The sequence below is a fragment of the Lineus longissimus genome, chromosome 7 (assembly GCF_910592395.1).
Source record: "Lineus longissimus chromosome 7, tnLinLong1.2, whole genome shotgun sequence".
Classification (NCBI taxonomy): domain Eukaryota; kingdom Metazoa; phylum Nemertea; class Pilidiophora; order Heteronemertea; family Lineidae; genus Lineus; species Lineus longissimus.
Genome location: NC_088314.1, coordinates 17,310,659 through 17,338,228, shown reverse-complemented (window position 1 = coordinate 17,338,228; position 27,570 = coordinate 17,310,659). Strand labels below are relative to the sequence as shown.

The 27,570-nt window shown below is 41.7% G+C and overlaps 2 protein-coding genes across 3 annotated transcripts; one reads left to right on the top strand and one right to left on the bottom strand.

Moving 5' to 3' along the window:
- The first annotated feature begins 1,172 nt into the window (after nt 1-1,172).
- On the top strand, nt 1,173-12,305 carry LOC135491202 (uncharacterized). The gene is made up of 14 exons (XM_064776920.1): nt 1,173-1,290; nt 1,882-2,115; nt 2,455-2,490; nt 2,632-2,856; nt 3,357-3,596; nt 4,084-4,140; nt 4,847-5,011; nt 5,358-5,485; nt 7,662-7,757; nt 8,012-8,124; nt 10,015-10,043; nt 10,775-10,916; nt 11,672-11,794; nt 12,172-12,305. The coding sequence occupies exons 1-14, from the start codon at nt 1,191-1,193 to the stop codon at nt 12,200-12,202; spliced, it is 1,719 nt and encodes a 572-aa protein (XP_064632990.1). The 5' UTR covers nt 1,173-1,190; the 3' UTR covers nt 12,203-12,305.
- LOC135491201 (glutamate receptor ionotropic, kainate 3-like) lies at nt 10,468-27,182 on the bottom strand. 2 transcript variants are annotated; one of them, XM_064776917.1, is made up of 13 exons: nt 26,625-27,182; nt 25,532-25,693; nt 19,875-20,165; nt 18,815-19,008; nt 18,196-18,249; nt 17,657-17,777; nt 16,866-16,993; nt 15,957-16,094; nt 15,024-15,164; nt 14,466-14,663; nt 13,705-14,360; nt 13,110-13,274; nt 10,468-12,949 (listed from the first exon to the last, which is right to left on the bottom strand). In XM_064776917.1, exons 1-13 carry the CDS (start codon nt 26,707-26,709, stop codon nt 12,721-12,723), a joined length of 2,562 nt encoding a protein of 853 aa, XP_064632987.1. In that variant the 5' UTR covers nt 26,710-27,182; the 3' UTR covers nt 10,468-12,720. The 2 variants fall into 2 exon arrangements, with proteins under 2 accessions (XP_064632987.1, XP_064632989.1); XM_064776919.1 differs by having other exon boundaries at nt 26,639-26,713.
- Nucleotides 27,183-27,570: the final 388 nt, after the last annotated feature.

Here is a 27,570-nt window from a genome sequence, read left to right as displayed (position 1 = left end):
GATGGAAACTGTGTAGAATAGGAAGTGGCTGGGCAGCAAACAGCTGGGTGATAATGCCCTGAATAAAACCATTGTCCTTTAAGACAATGATCCGATTGCTTGTCTTCAACAGGTTTGGACCAATATAACATCCAGGGAATGATAAAAAGAAACATTGTATCTTGGCACATATCAACAAGTTGACTGAAATGGTGCGACTGATGATTGGTACAGCCCGATATTGAACTAAATGAAGGACACCGTCTCCACACACACCACCCGGTTGCACCCTAGTCAGTGCGGGGACACGATGAGAGACATCTCACATTGAAATGTGAGACACATTGTAACCGCCCAATATTGTTCAAAACAGTTGACGCCCTCAACGACTAAGACAATCCGGTTTGACCGCCTGAGGATCGAAATGGCCAATGCTGCATTAAATCAAATTCTATGAAAAAAGTGTAATTCAGTTTTAGTGTTCAGTTTCGTTTCGTATAAACTTATTCGGTACCCTGTACATTTCTATCTTCACAAGTTCTGATGATGAATCACGTGTAGTCTGAGTTATTTTTAGTGTGCGTATACTTGTGTTTCAGATTATGATTTTGTCAACTCCGGAAAACAGATCGATACAGTAATATCACTAATATCACGATTCTGACGAGGTCGCGCAAGTGGCAGAGGGAATCGGCCGAAGTAGTTCTCTTCAATCTTACATTTCCGATAGTGATTTGTCTTGACTTTTCTCAATAAATCGTTTTTACATACATGTGCTTCAATAATTTAATGAATAAATTCGTAGCAGATTTTATTGCCTGAACCGCCTTTTTGAAAAGGTCAAGAGAAATAGTTTTTGGCGCCAATGACGTCACCAATGGCGAATTTGCACTGGCGTTCGAGTCGGCTTTCATCAAGAATCGATTCGAAGTTGCGAGTGCCCTTCGCCATGGAGAATGTTAACGAAATTGACCTTTAGAGGTGCCCATCAGTTCATGACCCGAGGCTTTTTGCAAACTGTTAATTTAGAAAAATCTCTAATTTCCTGTTGTTTGCTCATAAATAGACTATAATTTCATTTTGCACAAATTGCCAAGTCGTCAAATTTCCCATTAATTATCTTGCAATTAACTGAGAATAGGGCCAAATAGGAACAAATCAGATAATTCGCTGGCTTCTCTCTGCGGCTGAACTTTACGAGGAGTGCATGGATGTATGCTCAGCTCAGCGGAACATATCGCAAGCTCACGATGGACATCATTCTTTTTCTTTTTGGTTGCTGTGTGTGGCAGCAATTGGTCACCGGGAAAGGTAAGGTGCCGTACATCATTCTCAAAGTTGTCATGAGCGTCAAACAGAACGCAGGGGAGGGCTAAGCGTACACTTTCTGAGAAAAAAATGTCGTATGTGTTTTCTCCTCCGAACGGTTGGTGCTTCCCGGTCAATATATCTTCCTGAAATGTTTCTCTCAACAATTCTGTTCAGTTCATTCATACGATGTCGCTATCATCATCCCAGGCACAAACGACCATGCTGCATTTTTCTCCATAATATGATGCAAATCATGCTGAAACGCCAATAGTCCAGCTATTTTGCCATTTTCTGCCGTACAAAGACGGTATCAAAAGTGTACCCAACAATTTACCCAACACAGCCCCGAAAACCCCATGCAATTTGTCTCAATCATTCCAAAGGTATAATCACTTATGTGTGTCACATCGGGCTGGCAAGTGGCTTGTGGGAGCCAGACGGCGGGTTCACCAAAGTATGTGATTTAAATAAGGCTATTGCCCTACTTGGGAGGATAAACATCCATTAATCCTATTAAAATTGATGTAATATAAAATATGTTTTTCACTGACATTTTTAATGTTCTTAATTAACAGACGTATTCCACTTCAGATTTGGGCACTCCCCGTGGCTATTCGCACCGTGTCGGAGACTGTGTTGGTAATTACGACATCAGTAAGATCACCGAGACAACGGTAGCAGAGTGTGCGAAGACGTGCAGCCTTGTTGGCCACTGCAAGTCGTTCATTTACAACAGTAGGGGGAGCTACTGTTGGCTAAAGGACAATGAGTGCCCGCAGTTGACATCGGAAGGAACGACCAATTTTCATTTCTACACCAAGACAGGTAAGGGCAGTACGTTGATAGAGCTGTTTGTGCGGCTGGGATTGAGTTTTCGCAAAGCCCCCAAAACCGAACGTCCAAGTGAACGCCTATCCCATTGTTCAACTTCCGAATCACGATGCCGAAAAATGTGATATATGTAGGCGTTGGCGTTTCGAGAACTCATCTGGGAAAACTCCCTAATGACACGCCACTGACACGGAACCGTCAAGGAAAGGAATGTTAACTTGACGAAAGCCTGTCGTTGACAAAAACCGTGACATGGACTGCCACTGACTGAGTGTATATTGCACGTTGAAGTATCAGTTGAATTTGATTTATAATCAAGCTTTTATGTTTCAGGTTTGACGGGTCCGAGCCGGGCCCCAACTGTCGAAGGTAAGTAAAATTTTGCTGCATTTTCTTCTTTTTTTGTCTCAGTATTGTTTGGTTATATGATGTGATCCCTTGGAAACCATAAGTGCTTCTCAGGCAGAATGATGGAAATGTTAAACATAACCTTAGCCTTCCTCGTTACAGGTGCGAACATCGCCTTAGGAAAGCCAACTCTCCAATTCGACAGGGCGTTCTATGGCGATGCCTCCCGTGCAGTAGATGGGAACAAAGATCAGCAGTTCATATCAGATAGCTGCACCCATACCTCAGGTCGTTCGGACACAAGCACGAATAACTGGTGGGCAGTTGACCTTGAGACGAAAAGAGATGTCAGAACGGTTGTCTTATATAACCGTGCGGACTGTTGTGGTAAGGCTATATCATGTAGCAGTTCTATAAAGTAGTGTTTTACTAAATACATGTAGTGTCAACCTGACTTGATGTTAGGCATGATTGTCTCCTTGAAGTTAATTACAATCAGTTGTAAACACATAAAGTTATGAAAGAGTACATTCTTTTATGATTTACCTGGTTTGTTAGTGAGGATATTCGTGATATATTCGTATTATTCCATAAACAGGGAACAGGTGAAAGACTTCGCTGTACATGTACATATCTGACGGCCGTCACCAAATTACCACATTGTCATGAACTTGTTTTCACGAAATCAATGTCGTTTTGTCACATTTTTAATTACAAAATCAGCACAATGTTCACCCCCGAAACGCAAGCGAACGCCTATCCCGGTTCAAGCTCCTGATGATCACGATGTCGAACAATGGGACAGGCGTCCGCATTCCGGGGGATTTGCGAAAAGTCACTAACATACAGCTATTTCAGTACTCTCATGCAAATACATGTACTTTCAGGCGAGCGGTTGGCTAATTTCGACATCGTTGTGACAAACCAAGAACCCACTCCTGGCCAGAAGCTTCAGTACACACAGAGCGAGGTGTGTGCTCACCAGGGCCCTCCAGTCCAACAAGGAGGAACAGCCACATTCACATGCACGAACCGAATCGGACGATATGTGGCTGTCGTCCAACCAAGCAAGCTTCCACTGACCCTCTGCGAAGTTGAAGTCTTTGATCATGCTATTACGCAAACGGGTAAGGGAGGCGATTTAGAAAACATGACAATGTAGCTGTCTGAAATGCCTCAAGGAAAAAGTGCCCGTCTCTCTTTAGGGTGACGGATTAGTAGCCCAACATTGTTCTAAAGCTCAACACTCGGAAATAAGCAACGCAAAACAAAATACTCTGCCCTACGGACACTCCGGCCTGGGACATTTCAACCTGTTACATCAGCACCGAGGTAAGATGGTGATGATACGCCCACCTTTTGGACAACGGATACTGGGGCACATTTGAATCATACTTGGCTGATTCGTTTACTTGGGATGAACTGACTAAACTAATATAACATAACCTACAAAAAGTGTGTACATTTCCCTTGTTCAGATATAACAGCTGAAATTGCTTATTTCGGCCTGCCACAGAATGTAACAATCTTACAAACTGTATCACAGGGTTTTCTACCAACGAATCTCAAGATTGAATATTGATCTGCAACCTAAGTTTGATTTTTATATTTCAGGTGTGACCCCAACGCCAGGTATGCCAGGGCCTCCGGGAACAACGCCGACTAAAGAAAGTAAGATCACACCCAAAACCCATCGTTTTTCCAATCACAACTCTACCTTTGTTGCAACTTCCTCTGTCTGGCATTTGAACCTCCTTCTCATTCTTGAGCGTGCTATCAACTCTTTGGGTCATGGACCAACAAAAAGGTCGGAGTTGATATTCTCACGGTAATAGTTTGGAGGTGTTATTCTCCAGAGTAAAGTTCTTCTGCAAGGCGGAATGAGCGTTTTTACATGTCACTCTACAGACAGGCGCCTTTCGGGTTTGGCCCCAGTGTATCCATCTTCGGCCAAAGGTAGAGCATCCATGGGAAATCAGAGATTGATGTTCGCTCCTTCGGCCCTCCCCCAGAAATGTTTTCTATCATTGGCTAATTATACATGTACAGGTGTATTATTTTCTTTACCTGACAATCTCGATTCCAGTAAATGTACCTCTAATGATTTTTAAAAATGCCACTCATTAGTCGTCATCGGAAGCTACCCAACATTAGTTTCTCACTTGGTGAGATCTTTTGTTTACCTTGGCAAAGACATCAGGTGAAACTAGCCTTGGTTTTACGTCTCGTATGAAGGAGGAAATAATGAAACGTTGAAGGTTTTGCTCAAAGACACAATGACGGGATTCGAATACACGATCTCCTGATTACCAGTCCGGCGTTCCAACCACTTTGGAACATGTCTCGCTAAATATTGAAGCCTAATTTTTTCTTTCAGAGGACTGTAAAGATAGTCACAATAGTTGTGACAACTGGGCGAAAATTGGCGAATGCCAAAAGAACCCAAACTGGATGCTTGTGAATTGTCAAAAATCGTGCAATTCATGTACAACAGGACCTAAGGCAACCACGGTGAGGCCTAGGCCTACACCTGGTGTTGTAGGTAAATATCAGTTATTCGGTGAAAACGACAACACATGATATTTTCTTGTGAACCTGAAAAAAAATACTACTCTGTCTCGATCGATGGACACATCATCTCGATCGAAAAAACGAGCGGGGTGAGGTATACAGAGGTTAGCCAGGCTCGCTTGTTACTGCTAGGAATTAGGATTCAAAACACACTTAAATTCCGAGAGAGAAGGGATTTTAGAGCTGAAATTATCAACACTTTGTCGTGTTAGTAGAAATGAACATGTTCAAAGAATCTCATCTTAATAGCCTTTTTTGTTGTTGATAGAAGTGATAAGCCATTTGGTGTTGACACGACGTACTTACCTCGATTTCAGTAAATGCTGGACCTACCATGCGTGTCGGTGTGTTTGTAACACCAGATGCATTGAGAGTGTGGCAAACCACGAAACAGGGGTCATTCGCGACGTTCAAGAGCTCCATGCAGGGAACTGCCCAAACCGAGGTATGTAAATGATAGCGTCAGCTGCATCGTTCTCAGATGCCACCTCCGAGAGGGTAGATTCCGGGCCGCGGGTTCCGGGGGGGGGGGCTAACCGGTCGCGAGCATTGACACCCGAGTTAGTTTATGACTTCGATTTACCGGTCCCATAAAGTGTCTATCCGACTAACATTTTCCGAGCATAAACTAGGACACGCAAAGGGTGTCGAATGACGAAATTATGATCGTAAGGTTCATCACCATCTTTTTTTTATTGATGCTAACACAGCCTGTTGTCAGCACCAATAAAAGAAATGGTGATGAAAACCTCACGTGTTGGTGAACACGACTATGCTAAATGGGAGCATTGGATCCCGAGATTGCTCTCTATCTCTCAAATGGCAATGGACGGTCTTTTTCATTGAAACGACCTCGCACGACCGGCACCGGCACATACCGTTGGTGATGATGGAGAGAGCGGTAGCCAGTACAAATTCAGCACGGTTCACTGGCAGTTCAATGTGCTCATGACGTGACGAGAGCAAACCTCGCGGTTGGGGCGGAAATTAGACATATTGCTGACATCATCGGCGCCAACAACTATTTGTTTTGACCCTGCCGGAGTCTTTCAAAACAATTTATTGATTCATGACTTTGACCCTGCTGACCTCGAATTTTAAAAACTTTAAAAAAATGCCATTCAAACGTCAAATCAATTGCAAAGATAATCTTTCATATCACTGAGGTATATAGATGCGATATGTTGAGAAAAATCGGTGCAACTATCGAAATATACGAATACTTGGATCTATTTCGGTAAATCACTCTGCCACCTGCGCGACCTTGTCACAATTGCGGCGCACTCGTTTGCATATCGCATATAAGAGTCAAATAATCCTCCATTTCAGCATGACAGCCCTGACGGCTCAGCGCTGAGGGTGAATGACTGTGGATCGGCTGGTCACGGGTTCGACTCCCGGTGAATCTGCCGTTGTTTTTCTCTTTTTTTCTTCTTCATCCTTATCTTGTTATCTAATCATCTATTCAGTTTTATCTTTTCTTTCCTTCTTTCTTATCTTGTTATCTAATCATCCATGTACAGATGTCAAAATGTTCATTATTATCATTATCATACCCCGCACCCAAACTTTTCAAACTAAACCGGCACATTTTATCAGGTACCGGTACCGCAGTGGCGTGCGTCCTTTTCATTGAAACGACCTCGCACGACCGGCACCGGTACATACCGTTGGTGATGATGGCGAGAGCGGTAGCCAGTACAAATTCAGCACGGTTCACTAGCAGTTCAATGTGCTCATGACGTGACGAGAGCAAACCTCGCGGGTGGGGCGGAAATTAGACATATTGCTGACATCATCGGCGCCAACAACTACATATGTATTTCTTTTGACCCTGCCGGAGTCTTTCAAAACAATTTATTGATTCATGACTTTGACCCTGCTGACCTCGAATTTCAAAAACTTTAAAAAAAGGCCATTCAAACGTTAACTCAATTGCAAAGATAATCTTTTATATCACTGAGGTGTATAGATGCGATATGTTGAGAAAAATCTGTACAACTATCGAAATATACGATTACTTGGATCTATTTCGGTCAATCACTCTGCCACCTGCGCGACCTTGTCACAATTGCGGCGCGATCGTTTGCATATCGCATATAAGAGGCAAATAAAACCTCCACTTCAGCATGACAGCCTTGACGGCTCAGCGCTAAGGGTGAATGACTGTGGATCGGCTGGTCACGGGTTCGACTCCCGGTGAATCTGCCTTAGTTTTTCTCTTTTTTTCTTCTTCTTCCTTATCTTTTTATCTAATCATCCATTCAGTTTTATCTTTTTTTGCTTCTTCCTTATCTTGTTATCTAATCATCCATGTACAAATGTCAAAATTTTCATTATTATCATTATCATACCCCGCACCTTTTTTTTAAACTAAAAACGGCACGTTTTCTCAGGTACCGGTACCGCAGTGGCGTGTGAATAACTGGGTACAAAAGTAGTTTGCAGTTCAAGACAGATGTGGTCTAAAAGGAACCCTGTCCACTTTTTGCTTCGTGAAAACGTGGCACAGATTTTTAGACTATGTTGTTCATGTGATCTTGTGTGGTCTGAACTGGTCTGGTTTAGTTTGGTTCGGTGTAATCTCCCCTGTTGGTATACAATGATATTTTTATATACAGATCAGCGGTGTGTTCCGGACCAGCGAAGGCTTCCCTTGGAATGTAGATGTGAACTTCGTCTCCGTCGAAATGGCGTCTCAGCGGCAGGTGAACCAGGTAATGCGGCTGGTATCTTATTGTATGAATATCAACCAAACGTTACAAATTAAATCCTAAAAATTAAATTTTTTGCAGAAATTTTCGCGATTAGAGGCGCCATAATTTGGTGGTTTACAGTATTTGCAGCTATTGAAGGACGATTGGACGGAAACACTAATCGTTTTAAAAAAACATTTTCTGATACTTTTGGTACATCCGGAGGCTATTTCTTTGGTGGGAATTTAAACTTGATATAATTCTAATTGTTTCAGTGGATGTCTGCGATGCGTAGAACCGGGAACCCTTCCGAAATGGCAAGTGACTTCTGTAAATACGTTAACGGTGTAAAGGGCAGCCGTTATGACATCGGTATGCTCATTATCAGGTAGGTATCTGCGACGGACAACCTCCAGATTACGCTCTGAGGACATTCTTACCGCGGTACAAAATCGATTTTGCTGTTCCAGTCTATACTGCTGGTTTACAATTTTGGCCCATAAACCCCCAATCCACTGGGTCCAGTGCTCGATCTTAACTTGGATAAATTGAGTGTGCATGCTGCTTCTATTCGGAGTTTAATTGTTTGTAGTGCAGTGGACAAGTAAATCCAGCAAAAAAGTTTTGTTGGTGCCGATTAGCGGCAAGCTTAGGGATGATATTCACTTTAATTCGTTGTCACCCGAGTTGGTAACAACGCTGGTCAGTTTCCGTTGCAACGCAACCTAATTTACAGATTGAGTGTGGGGTTTCCTCTCGGTAGCTAGTACATCGCCTACGGCATTATTGCAATGTTTGGAATACGAGTTTATGTGTCGTATGACGTCAATTAATTTGTTGTTTTAATACGCATCTCGACCCTCTGAGCATTTGGAAGAACCAAACAAGGGAGCGTCCCTGATTGCTGAAAGGAAGCAACAAAGTTAAACGGGAAACAAGACGGATGATAAGACGACTTACATTTGCCGATGAAACCTCTGCCCGAAGTTCAGAGCCGAGAGTATTCCAACTGACCCAGCCAAGTTCAAGTCCATAAGCCTATCGTCAGCATTGAAACCCTGATACAGGAGATTTCTGGGGTGATAGATCCTCTGTTGACAAAGATTGGTGTATTTCCATGCTGATGAGCAAGTTTACAGTTCGAATACACAAGTTTAAAGACGACAAGTTTCCATTTTACTTTCTCGCAGCATCAGTGCGCTTGCCAAATGCGTCAATTGAAATATTGGCACTAAAACAGTTTTAGTTTTATTTCCATATTGCCCAGGTCCTGTTTATTGCAGTCCATACGATCCCACAAATGATCGTCCACAATAAATCACAATGTAGTCATTGTGCGATTGGTGGCTTTTCTTTGGAATGGAATTCCTGTGTTGGGTGAGAAAAATATCTCTGGTAATAGCCCCAATCTTCTTTTCCTGGTAGAGAAGTGAATTAATGGGTGTAATGATGTGCAATACATCCTTTTGAAAATCTTTTGAAAAAGAAATCGTGTGGGTAATTGTTATCAGCTGTTAAATCCATTTCCCACCCAAGTACGAGCGACGAGTTTGTTTCGCGAGAAAACGACAGTTGAATATTTTAATTTCACGCAGAAAATTCACCAGTTAAAGACAAACATTATATTTCCTCTAAAACATTCATACTGTAAATCACGCGCCTTTTTTGCGATAAGCTAAAATTACTTTAAAAAAGAAGTCAATTCTAAGCTAATTAGCAGTGAGGCAAGGACCTCTGATCTGCGAGTTGTCAGCAGGTGGGCAGTTTCGCCCTTCGCCCCCGCAGATTCGACCACCACCTAGACAGGGATCCTTGCTGTAACACAAGTCATTTCACATGCACAAAAATCAAGGGAAAATACTAATAATACCGAACACTCAACCCATTCAACAAATTGTGCGCTCAGGAGGATGTCACATGAATTTGGCATGCCTTTGATAGCCACATGATACCAAGATTTGATAATGGTCGGAATGATAATTTTGATAATGTTCAATTTTAAAAGTTTTTCTTTTTACCTATGATATGTATTTGTGACCCGCTCTACCAAAACCTGGCGCTTGTCGCATCTGAACTTGACAGGTTGATACGGACTTGTTGTTCATTTCCCTATTGTAGACCTTTTGTGAAATGTGACCAAATCAGGTTTGTAATAGATTTCACAAAAGGTCTACAATAGGGAAATGAACAACAAGTCCGTATCAACCTGTCGAGTTCAGATGCGACAAGCGCCTAGTTTTGGTGAGCGAGTCACATTTGCGTCTCCCTCCTATTTCAGCAAAGCGGAACGGGACAACAATGGTCTACGTGAGTTTTTTGCATGCTAATGGGAGTTTACTATAAGCAGTGGAGATGTTGAGAAAGAAAGCTTGAACGTCCAACAAAGTACACGTGCAGCAAATCAATCGAAATAATGGGTTGATATGAATAAACACTAGTAAATACTTTTACTTCTATTTTGTACAGAAATGCCTGTGTAAATGTACGTGAAGTTTTAAGTAAAAGCATTTCCTAGTCTTTATTCATACCACCCAATGGGTTGATAGACAGGATTTGGCGTCACGAAAGCCATGGTGTATTATTGCCACGTAAGAGTGTAAACGTGCAGAAAATGCATCCTTGCACTGAATGGGTTAATACATAACCAAGCTTCATGACCTTTTATCAACGCCACCAAAAAAAGGTAAAAGTGCAGAAAATGTGTCCTTGCAATGAATGGGTTATGAATGGGTTAATCATACATAATCAAGCTTCATGACCTTTTATTAAAACCACCAAAAAAATGTAAAAGTGCAGAAAATGTGTCATTGCAATGAATGGGTTATGAATGGGTTAATTATACATAATCAAGCTTCATGACATTATTAAAACCACAAAAAAATGTAAAAGTGCAGAAAATGTGTCATTGCAATGAATGGGTTAACATACATAATGAAGTGTCCTGACCTTTATCATTTTTATAATAACTCCATGTCATAATTAGATAATGTCATAAAAGCGATGTACAGCTCATTTATAGTAAAATCATGTTTTTGCAGCCCCGGGTGCATCGGCCAGCATCGGCACCATCTGTAAACCACCAGAACAGAACGTGAACTGCCTGTTCGTGTATGCTCAAACGGAGACCTGGAGAGAAGTTCCTCTCTGGCATATGCTCTTGGCCCATGAGCTGGGACATCTGTGAGTATACACGGGATGAAAAATGAAATCTTTCTGTCAGTCTTTGACCCGGTGTAAAAGTAAAAAGTGTCCCCCCTGGAAAAAGTGTCCGGCCCTATTCTGCAATATGGTTCTATAGACCCTGACCGTCAATAGCTCAGAGATTGAAGTGCATAATAGAATCCCTTGTTCCCGGACATTTTATCCTAGGACATTTTAAACTTCTACACCGGCGTGCACAATGATACGTTCTTATACGCCTGCACCAGTGCCTAGTTGTTCGAAACGAATTTGTTGCTAACGCTGGCGTTAACTTAAATAGGCGTTATCTTCTTCAAGTAAGCCCTAAGACTTAACGCCAAGTTAAGCAAACGCAAGCGTTAGTGACAATACCTCTTTTGACATCCGGGCCAACGTCCATACCTAATCTCGACCATTTGGCGCGATTTTCTGTCAGGGCGACTTGCGTTGTGCGTGCCTGCGTTAAGTTTTAACTAGTTTTCGGTGTGGTCTGCCATTGGATGCTTCAAGAAATGTCCGCGAACATTCTGAAAAGATGTGCTGGGGATGTCATCATAAAAAGATAATCGATTTTGTGCTTACGTAACCACATGCAATACACTCATGCCCGCAACGCTAGCTAATTTGCCAGTCCAAGACATGTCGATCACATTTTAGGACACTCTGTAGTAGTGAAATGTCAGAGCTAAGAGAAACGTTTTATTGTCGATTTCGCCAAGCGCGGATGGTTGCAAATTTCCTCTTTTTGATTTTAGTTTGGGCGGCTGGCATCCACGACAAACCTATTGCGAGGACATCATGGCAAATCCAAATATAAAGTCTCCTAATGGCAAACCATGGGGTCCTTGCAGCACAAAGGAAATCAGAAAGGTGCAAAGGTCAGTATGCATCCAAATTCGGGGACTTTTTGACATATTCCTTTCTCCAAGCTTTTTGGTCAGACTCTTGACAACAGACAGCCTGTCTCGGGACCGTGCCGTAGGCCAGTAAAGATGTAAAAGCGAAAAGGCGTTAAAGCGAATTTCGCACGAGCGATATAATGCCCTTCCTGCTCCTCAGTCGGCATCAAAGCAGTAAGGAAGCATCGTCAAGTCATACGCGAGTTTCTGCACGGAATCGAATTAATTGGAGAGCAATTTCTTGCTGTTCGAAACATAATCCGCATTTAGCACGTTAAGATATATTGCAAATTATATACCGGGTGCCAAATAAATTCGTTAAACTTTCATTTGTTATTGTCTCTCTTGGATTCCAGCACTGGCGGCCTGAGGTGCCTTGGTCTGTAGGCCGTCGTATCGGCTGACCCATTGAGTATCTGCCGGACTCTCCCGCCGATTCGATTTGGATCGACATGTATTGTTCACTCAACATTGGTATACTCAGTTCTTCCATATCTCTATAACATTTTGTAGACATTAATTGGCGCGTAGTCTTCTTTTTAAAAGCGGTGCAATTCGGATGCAACCGCATTAAATGGCATTATCAATCATGTTTTAATTATTTAGCAGCAAGAGTGTCAAATGACTGAACGTTTTCAGTCGAAAAGACTGATATACCAGAAATAGAAAATTTGGAAAAAGTCGCCGTTTCTTGAGCATTTACGAGTCAAGTGAATCTTGCAGCAGTTACTTTCTTATCCTTGGCTGTTTTGATGTTCTCGCTCAAGAAAAATAGTATTATATTTCCATAAAGACCAAGTGTGTCAGCCGAGAACGGGGATCGATCGACCAGCGACAGTTAAAAATGTTCATACACTATTCTCTCAGTTGAAAAGACTAGGTACTAAATAAAAAATCCTGATCATCTAGAATTTGGTACTTTCGTTATTTCTTTCCTGTGCGTTGACCCTTTTCTCCTTTCCCGTCTTCGTTCGATTGTGGCACCAACCGACTAGGGCCAGAAGAATGGCGACGCAAGCTCCTATAGCAAGCGTTATGAAAATACCAATCATCTCCGACCAGGAGAGGGGACTAGTCTTGATCTTTGCGGTTGATGCCTGGAAGTCTTGGGCACAGTTTGGGTTTGGATACCAACTGGAAGAGTAAAGACAATAGCAAATTTAATTCACTCTCTTTTAAATCATACAGGCATGTTTAAAATGTCAAGCACTGTGCTCCGTAGTGTATCAATGCCTATATTGGCCTATTTACTTTCAAATACCGGAGTCGACCAAGGGCGCGACTTATACCATACCTTTTTTGCATCTTCTCTCCGAAATCCTCCTCGTTGACTTTCTCGATAATAGTGTTAAACGTTGTAACCAAGGGGGAGCCCTTCCGGAGCCCGATAGCGTAGCGTATAGGCATCGTACTTTGCTGATCTACACTCATCAGACTGCAGTTCTTGCTCTGGTAGTACCTTGAAAAATAGACAAATACATTGACACATCTCTATTAAGGACACCTTTGGAAATGACAAATGCTGTCCATAATAATTGAGTGGTGTCCTGACTGAGGTAGAATTTAATGAAAATGACCAATGTTGGCCCAATAATGCAGTGTCGTTAATAGAGGGGGTGTCCTTAATAGAGAAGTGCCCGCTAAGAGGGGTTCCATTGTACGAGACACCATCAATTTTTTGTGGGCCTTTTATTATTACAGATTTCGCAAATAATCTTATGTATATGATATCTTAATCCCAAATACTGTAATTTCGTAATCCGCGAAAATGATAATCGTGAAAACAAATTCTCATAGATTTTCGCGAATTGCAAACATTCTTTAAATCTTTATCCGGAGGAGGAACGAATTATCGAGAAAAACATAAAGAAAGCTAATCTTAATCATACCTGGTCAATACAGTTTCGCTTAACAGAATGAACTTCCCTGCGCCTATCTTATCAATAGCTTCTCCATAACTTTGAAGTATTCGATTCGTTTTCTTCCGATCGATATACATCCAGATTCTTTTCTGAGTCTCCTCGGTGGAGCTGGAGAGAATGTTGTGGGCCTCGCTGCCGTTGACCACGCCGTACTCATACGTGCTTTGCTTGGACAGCGCCACGAGATCGGCCACGATGTCGCCTGTTCTTCGCATGGTCAGGAAGGCGGTCATGTTGGCGGTGTAGGACTGAAACACCACGATCGAGAAGAAGATGAAGACCCCTGTAATAATCCTGCTCGGCGTCGATGTGGGGTACGCGTCTGTGGCACCTCCGAACAGGAGTCCAGCGAGGTAATAGAAGCTTTCGAGAAGGTTGAACTTGGGCTGCTGTTTGTCGAGGTACGTCACAAGATACAGCATGAAGCTGACAACTATGTATATCCCCGCGACAGTTAGCCATAGGCTCCAGCTGAAGGGCTGGACGAATTGCCACGGTGAGGTCTGAAGGGATGGTCTTTTCATTAGTAAACTGAGGTAACCAAGCTGGACCAGCGAAGTCGCGTCGATGAACTTTGATCTGATCTCTGATTGCTGGAAAGTTCCTAGTGCAAGAGTAGCATTCTGAAAGACACAAAGAGGAAATTATGGCATTAAGTTTATACGACTAGAGCTGGCACAAGTTATGGACACTCGATGTGACTCGATCTCCATACGCATGCTCCTCACCTCGTCTATCAGCTGCCTGACTAGGCCAGTCCAACCAGTACTGGGGGACAGTTCGCCGATCTTTCCGTCAGGGGTCTCATAGAGCTCGTAGGTAAAGTTCATCCTCCTGGCGTACTCTTTCAAGTAGTCTATCAGGACTCCGTAGTATCGTTCAGCGTTGTTGGTGGCGCTGGTGTTCACCATGACGAGGGGTTTATCCTGAAAGCGCAGAAAGAATTAGGAAGGTAATGACAATGAGACGTGTGACTTCACGGTTGGTATTATTCTGTCAAAGGTGATCCGGAGGTGATGGGATCGCTCGATCGATCGAGAAAATTCATGGAAAAAATGTATGACCAAAATGAATAATGTAATGTCCTTTTCAAGCCAGTGTAAAGTAGTTATCAAAATGCACCACCGCTCCTAAGCAGCAATATCGTGAAAATGAGAACGATGTGCGTTATTTCTCAACGACTTGGAGCAAAACTATTTAAGAACATTTTGGGAAATGTTCTCAAGGTAAACTAAGTAGTAAAATATTATAGGCCATTTATACCATTAACTTATATAAAAACTCACCACTCTGACAGCAACCCTAGCAGGAATGCGATTGAAGAGCACGGAGTTGGCATCTCGGTTCGGATACATGTGCATCGAGAAGTTGGGCAACGGCCATCCGGTTTTGACGAACGAGTTGTTCGGCAGCGCATAAGACGATACCTTAAATCATTAATTGATAAGCCGTTTATGCATATACAAGTACTTGTATGCAATTGGAACGATACCTTAAATCATCAATTCATAAACTGTTCATCCATAATTTCAATTGAACTGATACCTTAAATCGCTCATGAACATTCATCTATGCTGGGTACAGTAATCCAAAGTAGTTTAAAATCTTTTGATCACACCATAATAGTAAAAATAGTCAAGAAATTTTCGAATTAATCTAGATTCTTCGTCAGCTAGAGTATAATGTCACTGAACGGAAGTGACGTCAGAGCGCACATGACTCTTTCAAAACAATTCTACTAACATAATAACCTGCAATATACGGATGGACCAAAACAGCAATCGGGATATGGGAGCGAAGGAAGATCGACAGCCCAACCGGATATGCGTCATAGATGGAAACGTTGACATATGGGTGGTTCCAAATTTTGAAAGAATGTCCTGTGAACAAAGGTCTCCCATATGCACTTTAATCTCTTAGATATTGGTCATCAAGGTATCTACAGAACCATATGCTATAATCCGTCTGAATACAATAGGGTCGGGCAGGGGACATTTTCTACTTTTACACCGGTGTAATGTTTTTGAGTGTTTCTGTTTTTGAGTGTTTCCCCTCATTGTTTGGGAACGCTCAAAAATAGATTGACGAGTATTTCTGTGTATCCCCCCTATTGAAAAGTCATGGTCTCTCTAGCTGCCTATTGTTTGGAAACACTGAAACATGGGGAACAACCACAGATGTTACACAGGCCTTAACTTCCTGATGTCATGTCGGTCTACCTTGCCGAAGCTCCCATTCTGGAAGGCATACACATTCACCGCCACTTCCCTCCTGCATAGGAGAGTGCTACTGTTATGCATAGTTGGATCATTATTGGTACCTGCCAAAGAACCGGTTAATCCCGTCAAAGGGCTAATCTGAAAAAGAAAGAAATTTTATTTGATACAGCCAGGCCTATTTCTATATGAGATTCGAACTTAACCCGGTCTGTATGAAATCTTTCAGAAAAACTTATATGAGTTCCTCAATCAGCGCTACAGCCTGAGCATGCTTACCGGTACCAATTTATAGACACGGGTGTATGAGACAAGATAGACGAATAGCATTCCGCGATAATGACGTCACTGCAGCTGCTGCCCTCTATTTCCCCATTGCTGAATTACAGGCAATGTCGGACAAACATGCGGTTTCGTAATGGATTCAGGCTTTCTAACTAGGGCAGTTAGATTCAATCTGGCACATGTCCGAGTGTTGGAAATACTACATAATTGTTCTGAATATTTCTCTCTCTGACTCTATGGTATCATTCATGCTAAAAACAATGCAGGGTCAAAGATAATTGACTTTGAAATAAGCTCAAATGCGTAGAAATAAGTGTCGATGTCCGACTGTCACGTGACTAAAGCGTCATCAATATCTTATTTAAATGACCTTGTGAGCTATAAATAGTAACGTCGCGGAATACTATAGAGTCTCACAGCAACAGATAGGTTCGCCCTAGGGACATATTTACGGATAGCCGAGGGTGCCAGCCACTACATTACAGCGGTTCCAGACAGGGAACGAGAACTTACTATGCAAAGTGAGATCTAGGACAGGGACCATGCAGACTATTGCAAATAGATTATTGCATTTCTTCAGTAAACTCAGGGGGACAATGATGTGATGTACAATGTATTTGCACTTACGATAGGTCTCCTCAAAATTGTATCAACTGCAGAAGCCTTGACGGCCCCGCCAACTGATAGCAGACTCGATATAGCCTTTGTAAGCACAAGCAATGAGTCAAATAAAGTGGCATGCGCGACTTCCTTCCCTGGAAGTGAAGAAATTAACTTGATGCGAGAGTTTCTGGTACAATGGTTGGTAAGTCAAAATTTTCAAAAAATGTTTCTGTAACGAATGTTACATTCATGGCTGATCTCGTACATTACAGCAAGGTACTGCATGTATGACTTTCTATGCTCTTAGAATACGGCCTGTTGTGTTCGGTGAAAACGTGTGATATTATAATGAAATAGATAGGATCATTCTTTTACCAAGAGGATTTTAATTAGCAATCACCATCTTCAATTCCTTCCTTAGGTGGAGATATTACTATTGTGCTGCGAACAGTCAGTTACCTACACATTTGAAATTAAAGTTTTTTATAGGAATTCTTACGTCGGCACATTGATGAGGGAGGTTGCGTAGCTTCTTAAACCTGGCATTGTCTCTAATAATAATGTTATCAGGCTCTGTTCTGAGAGAAGGGTCGAACGAATAGATTGCACATCAATGAATAATGAAATTGTTTTTAAAAAATTGTAGTCACTTTGCGATATTGTGATTTGACTGATTAATTGATCGGGATTACAATGATGAGATTAGGGCTTACTGGGTACGTAATTTAGCAAATCGCAAATACAGTTAAAATGTTTGCGAACGAATAGCAAAAATGAATGAGTTGCGAAACCTTACAGTAAAGATTAGTTCTGACCTGCTGTGGGAGTCTTCAGAGAATAGTCGGAAAAGGCACCGATGTAGTCCACACCTACAACCCTAGATCTATTGTTCATTATGCTTGTTGCTTCGGGGTCCAGGGTGAGGCTGACGATATCCTGTGTCAGAAAAAGAATGCTTTAGAATCCGGTAGAACAAATAACGAAATGCACTGCACAGTAGACGAATCTTAGAAATTCAACCTCTGGACTTAAACCACTTTTACCGAGGTAGTTTCAAACTTTCAGATATAAAGCTTCTTGCAGTTTTAAGCAAATCATGTATTTGGGTAAACATCTTTTCAAAAGAACCGAACTTTTGCTGCGAAGATACCACTTTTATCAGAGTCCATGGTTCGAATGATTAGTGAAATTGATTAGTGACACCAAGTTCCATTATGTCATTATCTGGCTAGCCCTTCGTTTAATTGCGTAATATAATGAAGTGACTTTAGATACGCGAAGCTAGAGTACTAGTATACAATAAACATTCTATTTGAGTCAGGTTGTTTATTACAACCAATTTTCTAAAACTTACCGGGTAGGTAAGATACCAGGTATAAACTGGAACCATCAAGTTCAAGGATCTCGCCTACAGCAGAAAAAACACGAAATTAGGACTATACTTTGCTATAATTAGCAGCACTGGGCAGGTTAGGTCGGTTTACACGGGACTAAACCAGACCAACCAAACCAGGTCACATTGCTCACAAATTCACGAGTGACGTAGTCTCAGTGGAAATCGCCTCTAGTTTCTTGGGTGGTCGGTTGGTTCGTTCAGCACGTGCAATATAGTTAATACGAAAACTACATATTGTATATAATGGAGGTCGAACTTCAGTTCTGGAAAACATATTCTACAGAGTTATTTCAAGCCGTTTTCCTCGACCCTCATTTTAAGCGGTACCTCAAGGGTTTTGTCATGGGCTGCTGCCAAGTTTTAGCGGAACCCCAAGGGATCCGCTAAATTAAGTAGCGATCGCTAAAATTTAGTGGCCCCTAAACTAACCAGGCTTTGAACAACTGGGTCCTGGGTTAGCAAGCGCATTAATTTGACGTCATGTCAATTGGATAAAAAATCCGCCATTTTTTGCTGCTCCATTCTCTCCTTCCGTAACGAAACAAACTCAGCCCCGTATAGTGCGTCGTTTACTGACCAATGCAAATAATCCTTTGATGAACTCTAGCCTGTTCGAGTGGACGAGGTATTCGGTGATGCCATAAGTCCTTGTGTAGCCAAGGCGTCTCTTCTTCTGCTGCATGCTCAGTGCTTCAGGTAGAACCAGAGGGAATAGGCGAGGACGACTATCCATATAAACGGAGTCACTGTTCATGAGGAGGGACATACTTTCTGCAAAGAGTACGTTATGAAACCACCATACGGATAGCAAAGCCTCGGGAGACATTGGGTGATATGAATAAAGACTAGCAAATGCTTTTACTCCGGTTTTGTACAGGAAGGCCTAGTGTAAATGTACATGGAGTTTTAGATAAAAGCATTTGCTAGTCTTTATTCATATCACCCATTGCGTCACGGCGGGGCGACATTCGGCATGTTACCCTCCGTGGCGGGCAATATTTATATTGCGGACGGCATGTCACCCATACGGATCGTGCTCATGTTGACGTAGTGATATGTCTCTAATATGATTAATGTTTCCGAGCAATAGAAAAAAATTGTATTTTTTTATCTTCAGCGTACTATAAGAAACCTAAAGAAAGGGACTAAAGGACTCTCGAGTAATCGGACATTTTTTGCTCGACCAGTTAGTCCGCGGTACTGTAACTGCTGGCTATTGCCATATTGAGATATGGTTAAACGGATAAATTACACAATATCAATGAAATATGATATATGATATAAATCAATAAACGAATGGGCGCTTTTGATGTCTTAACAATGGCAAAGACGAAATATAATCCGAATGGGTACTACCCTCTTCTTTTTCTTAGCATTCGACGCAGCGAAGAAGAAGATGGGTACCATCCAAATGGGAGATTTTTCATCCTTATATCCGGATGGGCAGGACATAAACGGCTCCCGTTTATGCTGAGTTGAGGTAACACAAATTCGGGCAATGCGTATGCCCCTTAGTCGACAATTAAGTTTCAATATTATTGGTAAAAAGCGGGAACGTCCTTGAACGTCAACACATAAATCCTTTGCTCGTTTTCACGTACATATGTAACGTGGGTTAAGCCCTGATGCTATCTTACCTGCGTCTTCCGTTATGACAACAACATTGACTTTCGCCATCTCCCTATACTTCCCAATGTAATAAAGAATCGGATAGGCTATATAATCCAAGGCCGGTAGAACGCTGATGGCTTTACCAGCCCCCGACCTCTCGCATTCCACGGTCGCTCCGATACCGTTCTTGTTTGCATAGTCAACAGGTCCATTGGTGATGAGGAAATAAGGGACTTTGCTTGCGAATAGGAAATCCAAGCTGTTTAAGTATGGGCCAATCATTGCAGCTGGAGACTCTGTTGCCAGGAAAGTTTCGACTGAAAGATGGCCATTGGTGAAGTAAGTGCAAATACCCAGTAGGCCTACAGTATGATAATCACACCATGCCTAGAACTTCTTTTGTAATCCTAACCCTACCTGAACATGTCTTTCATGAGTAAACCACAAAATTTTCGCGGAAGTTTTTATTTCGCGAATAATAACTGCAATTCGTGAAAATAAAACATGTATTGCATATTATGGTTTTTGCGATCTTAAAGAGAGTGTATAGGCAGCAGCCAGGTAGGCAAGATAAAGTTTCACACCATCATCAATAGGGGTCTCTCCTACACAAGCTACATGTATCTCAAAGTATAACGAAACTGGTCATGCTTTCACAAGGAATATATTCATCGCTAAATAAGCGATGACCCAGTCCCCTTACTGTGCATATTAGCCGCATCAGACCACGTATTTGATCCAGTAGTGCCTGTCTGTAGTCCTCCTTAATAAACACACACGACTGCCACCATTGTCAATTTCCACTATATGCAGCACATTTTCGAAAACGATTTTTAGTGAATATTTCACCGGCATTTTGTATTAAATCGGACAATCATTTCACGCCCCTGCACTAGAGCACCTTTGTAATCCAATATTTTATAATTATTTATTAGGACGTTACCATGGTTACCAATTGATACGTTTCCGCAAATTGATTAACTGATATCGATCTTTGATAAAAATATTTCAACAAAAACTTCTCAAACATTAAACAATCGTATATCATTGCACGTGTAAATACTTTATTCTCGGTTTTAAACGACCAGTTCGGCGTGTAGTTTGTCCAGCTCCTTTTCAACACCGAGGCGGTCATAATTTAGCATTGCCAACGCTCAGGCCAATCCGGAGCATAGGCCCGCAGTGTGTAATTTTAGCTTTGCCGCTCATTGAAGAAATGGTGCAGATAACTAGTATGATAACCAGCAGGTTACGTCAAATCTTTCAATTCATTGCTAAACTAGCCAATCCAGAAGTATTAAGGTAGCAGGAAGGGTTGGGCGTTTGTGGTTTCTGAGTCTGAGGGGGTTGGTGTCTGTTGACTGTGCTTTAAGAGAGACTAGGCATGGCGCCAGTCTCTCTTAAAGCACAGTCAACAGGCATTTGGTCTCAGTATTTGGGTTTTGATTGCCATGACTGTACCCCTGTAAAAGTCAGAGGAGGAGAAGTTTGGAATGATGAAAGCATTGAAGAAGAAGAAATGTTATTATTGAGGAAAGCAAAATTTATTATGAGACTAGAAGGCAGTGTCCTGACTTGATTATTTTGAAAATGGCGGTCTGAACACATTAAAAGGTGGAACATAGCATTTTATGAACTTTGAAGTGTTCCCCAGTTAAAGGGAGACTATAGGCAGCAGCTAGGTAGGCAAGATAAAGTCATACAAATTTGCCAATAGGGGTCAGTCATATCTCTAGGCATGGCGCCAGTCTCTCTTAAAGCACAGTCAACAGGCATTTGGTCTTAGTATTTGGGTAAGTACAGAATCAAGGCAGCTCAGAGAGCAATGATTGAACGATGCTGTGGACAAGTCCAAGGATACTGCATCAGTCACGACCAACTTCTCATCAGAAAGCGTCACCACCAGCATATTCAATGTTCAGTTCCAACCTGTACCAGTCCAATGCACGCCTGTCATGGTCAGCAGTGGTCAGCTTAGCGCGATATGGAACATTCTTCCGAAACTCAAGCGAGGGAAGTCTGCTCATTAGCCTATCTCGCGCACTGCTCCTTCTTGTCAAACATCTACTTGGATAGCGACTGTGTCGTTGATTGCAACAGTGGTCTATGTCAATGTGTGCCTGTAATGTCAATGAAGTATGATGAGGTGATGACGATAGTGCAATTATTAAATATTGGCAAGAGATCATACTACAACATAGGTCTTGTTTTTGACAGATGACTGTGCGACATTCCCATTGGGTCATGTTAGAGTCAGCGCTGCATGTATTCCTTGTACAAGCTTGAATAGTTGTGACGGACTTTGAGGGGTGAGCGACCCCTATCGGCTACTTCGGCTAACTTTATCTTGCCTACCTAGCTGCTAGCAATAGTGCCCCTTTATCAAGACTGCAACCCACTGTGGGGGGCTAAGAAATTACCTTTATCATCCTAGTTGGATAACCACTGTGTAGATGATTTGAAGAGTGCTCTGTGGATGTGTGCCTGTAATGTCAATGAAAGTATGATGAGGTGATGACGATAGTGGAATGACGAAATATTGGAAAGAGATCTATTCCTAGAAGAACATATCTCCTGTTTTGACTAGGTGGCGCATTTTAGAATCAGCAGTGAGCACTGTGTGTAACATGGTGGAGGCAGCGGAGATAATAACTGTGTCGAAAGTATTGTTGTAGGGCCTTCCCTAGGCCCATGGGGTTAAATTTACAATCCACGATTGAAAAGACGTAGTTTGATCGCATTCAACTATAAATCCATTGAACAGTTGTGTTCCTTTAGTCATCCGATGACCTTTTGTTGGGCCACAAGTGAAATAGAACAAAACAAGTGATTTTGGGGCTTTGGTTTAGACGCATGCCCCACATGCGCCATGCGGGATTATACGGTTCATGTGAACTTGTTAACATCTACATGATCTGGTGCTGTTATTGGTCATGGTACATGGTAGGCCTAATCATCATGGCTATATGTTTCAGGAAAAGCTCCGAGTAAAATGAACTGCCGATGAATGATGATGTTGTTCATGTTTACCATGTTTACTAGTACATAGCCATAGGGTATGCACTGGCCAGTGCACTTTCTGCACGTCGTCATGGTCATGTACGTGATACCTTGCATATTTTGTTTTTTTAATGCGCATGCTTTTTGGGCAAAATCACTTGTACCAACACTAATGAATAATGTCTTCTTATCCCTATGACTCCATACACAGTGAGGGCATTGTCCCATTCCCATCAAATGGTAACTTATTGTACCGTATTAGGGTGGAAGTTGGGGAGCAGATACCTACCGTTGCACGCCTGTCATAATCAGCAGAGATGAGCTTAGCGCGATATGGAACATTCTTCAGAAACTCAAGCGAGGGAAGTCTGCTCATTAGCATATCTCGCGCACTGCTCCTTCTTGTCAAACATCGTAGTGAAATCGTAGTGGAAAACGTCTGGCTTTGCGCCAGACGTTGAGACTAATAAGTGAAGAACTAATAGGTAAAGAACTTCTACTTGCGCGAGACTGCTCTGATAAAATTATCATTGCAGAGACTACGGTGACGTACACATATATTTTTTACAATCAAAAATGCCCTCAAAAGACGACATGGAATGATTATTTTATTGATATTTCCTACTATATACCTTCCAATTATCACTTTATACAAATAGATCGGCGTTAGTTCGCATGCTTTTCTTTCCTGGTGACACTATAAAGCAAAATAGTTGCAACCCCGTAAATGCGCTATAAGTCCAATAATAAGTGACGGTGACCCGTTATAAATGTTTCGCCAGCTTCGCTTTTTTGCCGCTACGCGGCGCGTTGGGCCCTTGCGTCCAGACAGAATTCGCGCTTGAAGACATGGCTCCATTCATGAATGTGGCTATGCTGCATGGCCAACGGACTGGTCGTTTAAAAGCGAGAATAAAGTATGTCTTCTGTTACATGCGCCGACAAAGGCTGGCCAAAGTCAGCAATCTGTCAACTTTCCGTTCCATGCGGGAAGCAATATTTGCTATGGGATATATCACTACACCTCTATTAGTATTATAGGTGTTAAGAGGAATAGTTTCAATCTTCTGCCGCTTTATCAATTAGTCAACTAGGGAGTTTGCCTTGATACGGTGCCGTTGTAATAAAGTGCATCACACGTTGCAGGCCAGCAATGTATACTTAGTAGTACAGACATGAATGTATCATATTTAATATTCTTATTAATCGAATTAGATGTGCGTGACTTTGCAGTTGATTCAACAGCAGTGAGTGAAAATGAGTCTGAATGACTGCCACATATCAAATTACTCATACAATTACCAGAATCAGATTATCAAAAACCAAATGGCTCAACACAATAATACTTGTATGACTCAAATAAAAGCGCTGATTCACCATAAGCGTGCTTAGAAAATTGGACCAGTTTTTCGGTGCAATAATAGTATTGAAAGTAGGCTGTCGCCTTTCATGGTTGATATATTATTCAACATGGTTGAATTATTATTCAACACAATAATACTTGTATGACTCAAATAAAAGCGCTGATTCACCATAAGCGTGCTTAGAAAATTGGACCAGTTTTTCGGTGCAATAATAGTATTGAAAGTAGGCTGTCGCCTTTCATGGTTGAATTACATGACACACTCTTGCAGAAGTTGGCACTTGGGGGACGAAACAGCTATTGAGTTATTGGCATAGGAAAACTGTGCACAAAATTGATATCCCACTTGTCAGTCGTTTGAGAATTAATTGAGATACAGACCTCAGACACATCATTCGTTCAAGTTGTTTTTTATTTTAAGAAAAACTCATCTCGATATTAAATACACTGAATAAGAAAACTATCAGTAATTAAAACACATCTTATAAGATGTTTTGCTCAGTTGATAACATCCATGCGCACCTTTAAAACAAAAGAAGTTCATACATTGTTTCCCGGCCCTGTTTCTTCTTTTTCTCAATATGCGATAAGCGACTACTTTTTGAACAGCAGGTCACCAACCCGTTTAAGTCTCAAGATACTGGAACCACTCACCAATAAGACCCCAAGCCCGACAATACCCGATTTGTACAACCGCCTCCATGGGTAGAGTCTGTGGATGTTCAGGTTTTTCCTCCAAACGTGAGAACTTTTGGGAACAAATTGAAAATGAATGCCCAGTTGAACTCAGCACAGCACTGTGGAACATGTGCGACGATGAACTCACAGAAACATTGCTCGGGAAACAACTTTCCGCTTTTGATTATGAAGAAAATGTAGCACTTCTTCGGATCACAGCACAGTGCTGGAATGTTTAGGCTAATTATATCTTAAATGTTTTTCTTGCCTAAGACTACATATTTTTTGACAACAGCTAGAAGTATGTAAATAGTGTACATTAGTTGTTATAATTTTATGTTGCTTTGAATTTTTTGTAATCTTCTATATAGGAGGAATAAACAGATATATATTCAAGAGTTAACAACGTAATCGTCATGAATAGTCATGACTCTCTACAGCTGAACTTTTCATATTACAATTAAAGACCAATTGGATGAAACGAAGACAAGATATCCCAACCCTTTTACCTACTATTATGCCCGGTTGTTTTGGCCCTACCCATTGAGGCGGTAGTTGAAATCGGGTATTGTCGGGGTTGTGATCTTATTGGTGAGTGGATACAGTTTTCAATCAACGTTACAAAGATTATAAAATACTGACCCTTCTTTGAGAACTCCCATGGGTTTTCAGAGGCAGTTGTCCTCAATTCTACTACCTTCAACGTATTGGTAATTTGGCCTAAAACATGCTTCTCAGCCGCATTGTAATATGACGTAACGAGTGCAAGACTGAGATCGTAGTCGTCTCGCCCGACAAGAACTCCTGTAGGTGTAATAATGAAGACACAAATGAATACAAAGAAAGTGCACACGTGTATTTTATGTTTGAACACGGGTTTTCGAAATATTATTTGATAGGTTTTGCAGCATTTAGTCATGACCGAACAGCAATCTACGTGATTTAACTTGATGTTGAAATCAATATTCAGAATCAGTATAACATGTATAAGATCAGTGAAACTGAAGATGTTGCTGAAGACCGTGGCCTGCTCAAAATCATTTATCTATCATTTATCAACCACGCAATACTAACTCACGCGAACCTATGCTGGTGAAATTAAACCACATGTTGAGTACCAGAAGTAATTTGCATTTTGCTGATGTTCGCACCTGGCTATGCAAAGCGCCCTTTCACCTGTAAGCACGGTATATAGTAATATTATGAACTAATATAGGTCGTCCTCGTGAATACCGGTATCGGGTTCCATTTTGAATAGGCCTCTTGTGGTGCCATATATTGCACGTATTATAATTGGCTATTTATAGTCCATGAACAGTGTTATTTAAATGTTATTGTATGCACAGGTCGTCACAGTCATTGGCTAAAGATCTGTAAGCCACACCAAGGGGTACTTCTAATGTTTTGTTAGTCAATATTCCAGGGCGGTATGGGAAGCGGAGCTTTGCAGATTGTGCATGATAAGTCACACCAAAGGCTGGACCAGGGCCTACTTAGTCCTACTGGTACCCTTTTGTGGACCTCCGAAATGTATGGTTCTACTTTTATAGTACAGAAAGGATAGGCTACCAGTATTCACGGGGACATCCCGTATTATGAACTAATATTTCGATCACGGTATATTTTCGTGCAGCGGGAACATACATTATAGAATAGGAATGATCCCGCAAAGACTGTCAGTGTCAATATCGTAGTTGGAGCAAAAACTCTTATATTTCAAAAAAAAATCACTTACCGACTGATACCAACCTTTTTGACTCGCCACATCCAAGTAACCACAGAACCCCAAGGCTAGCAAAGACGATTACTAAATTAGCCATTTTTGCTTGGTTTCACGAACATCCGTCATTGAGAGAATGCTAAGTACTCTGCACAAGACCGACTTAACATTGCATGGTCCTTGTCCACTCTAATCCGTTATTTAAATAAAGCTAGATCTTCGTGTAAAGATCGCCACAATTTCTTCACCGGTTTTCAACTGCTCAGCATCATCTCCATCCTGAACAAAACAAAACCAAATCAATATCAATTGATAGCGTTCTTGTCTATCGCCATCTAGGCTAACCTATGGCTGTCTCAACGGAGATAACAGCTCGTTTGCCTCGGATTATGCTTTCATCCTAGAATATCCGAGGTTTCTGGCGATGGTTAGAAAAAATTGGTCTTGCAGTAATCAGTGTGATTTTACTAGAAGCTCTCTCATCTTCTGACGCACCCGGGCTTCCAGTTGCGTGGTGAATTCAAGCTATCACTCTCGCAATAAATTAATAACTTCACTACATCTGTGTACCATCACAATGAATCTAATTCGCAGATAAAAATAATATTGATGGTCTCGAGTGTGAGAACACGTGCCGGATTTTTCCCGTAGCATCTGCGTTACATTATATAGCAACACATGACTGTATTATTTTGACAATTAGTTACAACGGGAGTTACATGTTGTATTCTATATCGCGATGCCAATATCTTGTGTGCCGGGCTTGAGTGACGCTGAATGGGTTAAATGTCGTCCTGTGCACGAAGGACCAACCTGGGTGTACCTTGACAGCACCCAAGATGGACCTGGGTGCACTAAAGTATCCTTTTATGCACCCAACTTGAATTCGCGCCGATTAAAAACCTTTGTCGAGGTGTGGTACGCGTACGTTTAGCTGAACACGAATTGTACACGAGGTGCC

Bases quoted from the DNA above. Each gene is read 5' to 3' on its own strand.
- LOC135491202 (XM_064776920.1), top strand. From the start codon at position 1,191: ATGTATGCTCAGCTCAGCGGAACATATCGCAAGCTCACGATGGACATC. The intron at 5,012-5,357 runs GTAAATATCAGT...CCTCGATTTCAG, and splicing joins GCCTACACCTGGTGTTGTAG to TAAATGCTGGACCTACCATG. The intron at 7,758-8,011 runs GTAATGCGGCTG...TAATTGTTTCAG, and splicing joins CTCAGCGGCAGGTGAACCAG to TGGATGTCTGCGATGCGTAG.
- LOC135491201 (XM_064776917.1), bottom strand. From the start codon at position 26,709: ATGGCTAATTTAGTAATCGTCTTTGCTAGCCTTGGGGTTCTGTGGTTA. The intron at 20,166-25,531 runs GTCAGTATTTTA...GCCATCTTTCAG, and splicing joins ATGGGAGTTCTCAAAGAAGG to TCGAAACTTTCCTGGCAACA. The intron at 17,778-18,195 runs GTAAGTTTTAGA...TTTCTGACACAG, and splicing joins CCTGGTATCTTACCTACCCG to GATATCGTCAGCCTCACCCT.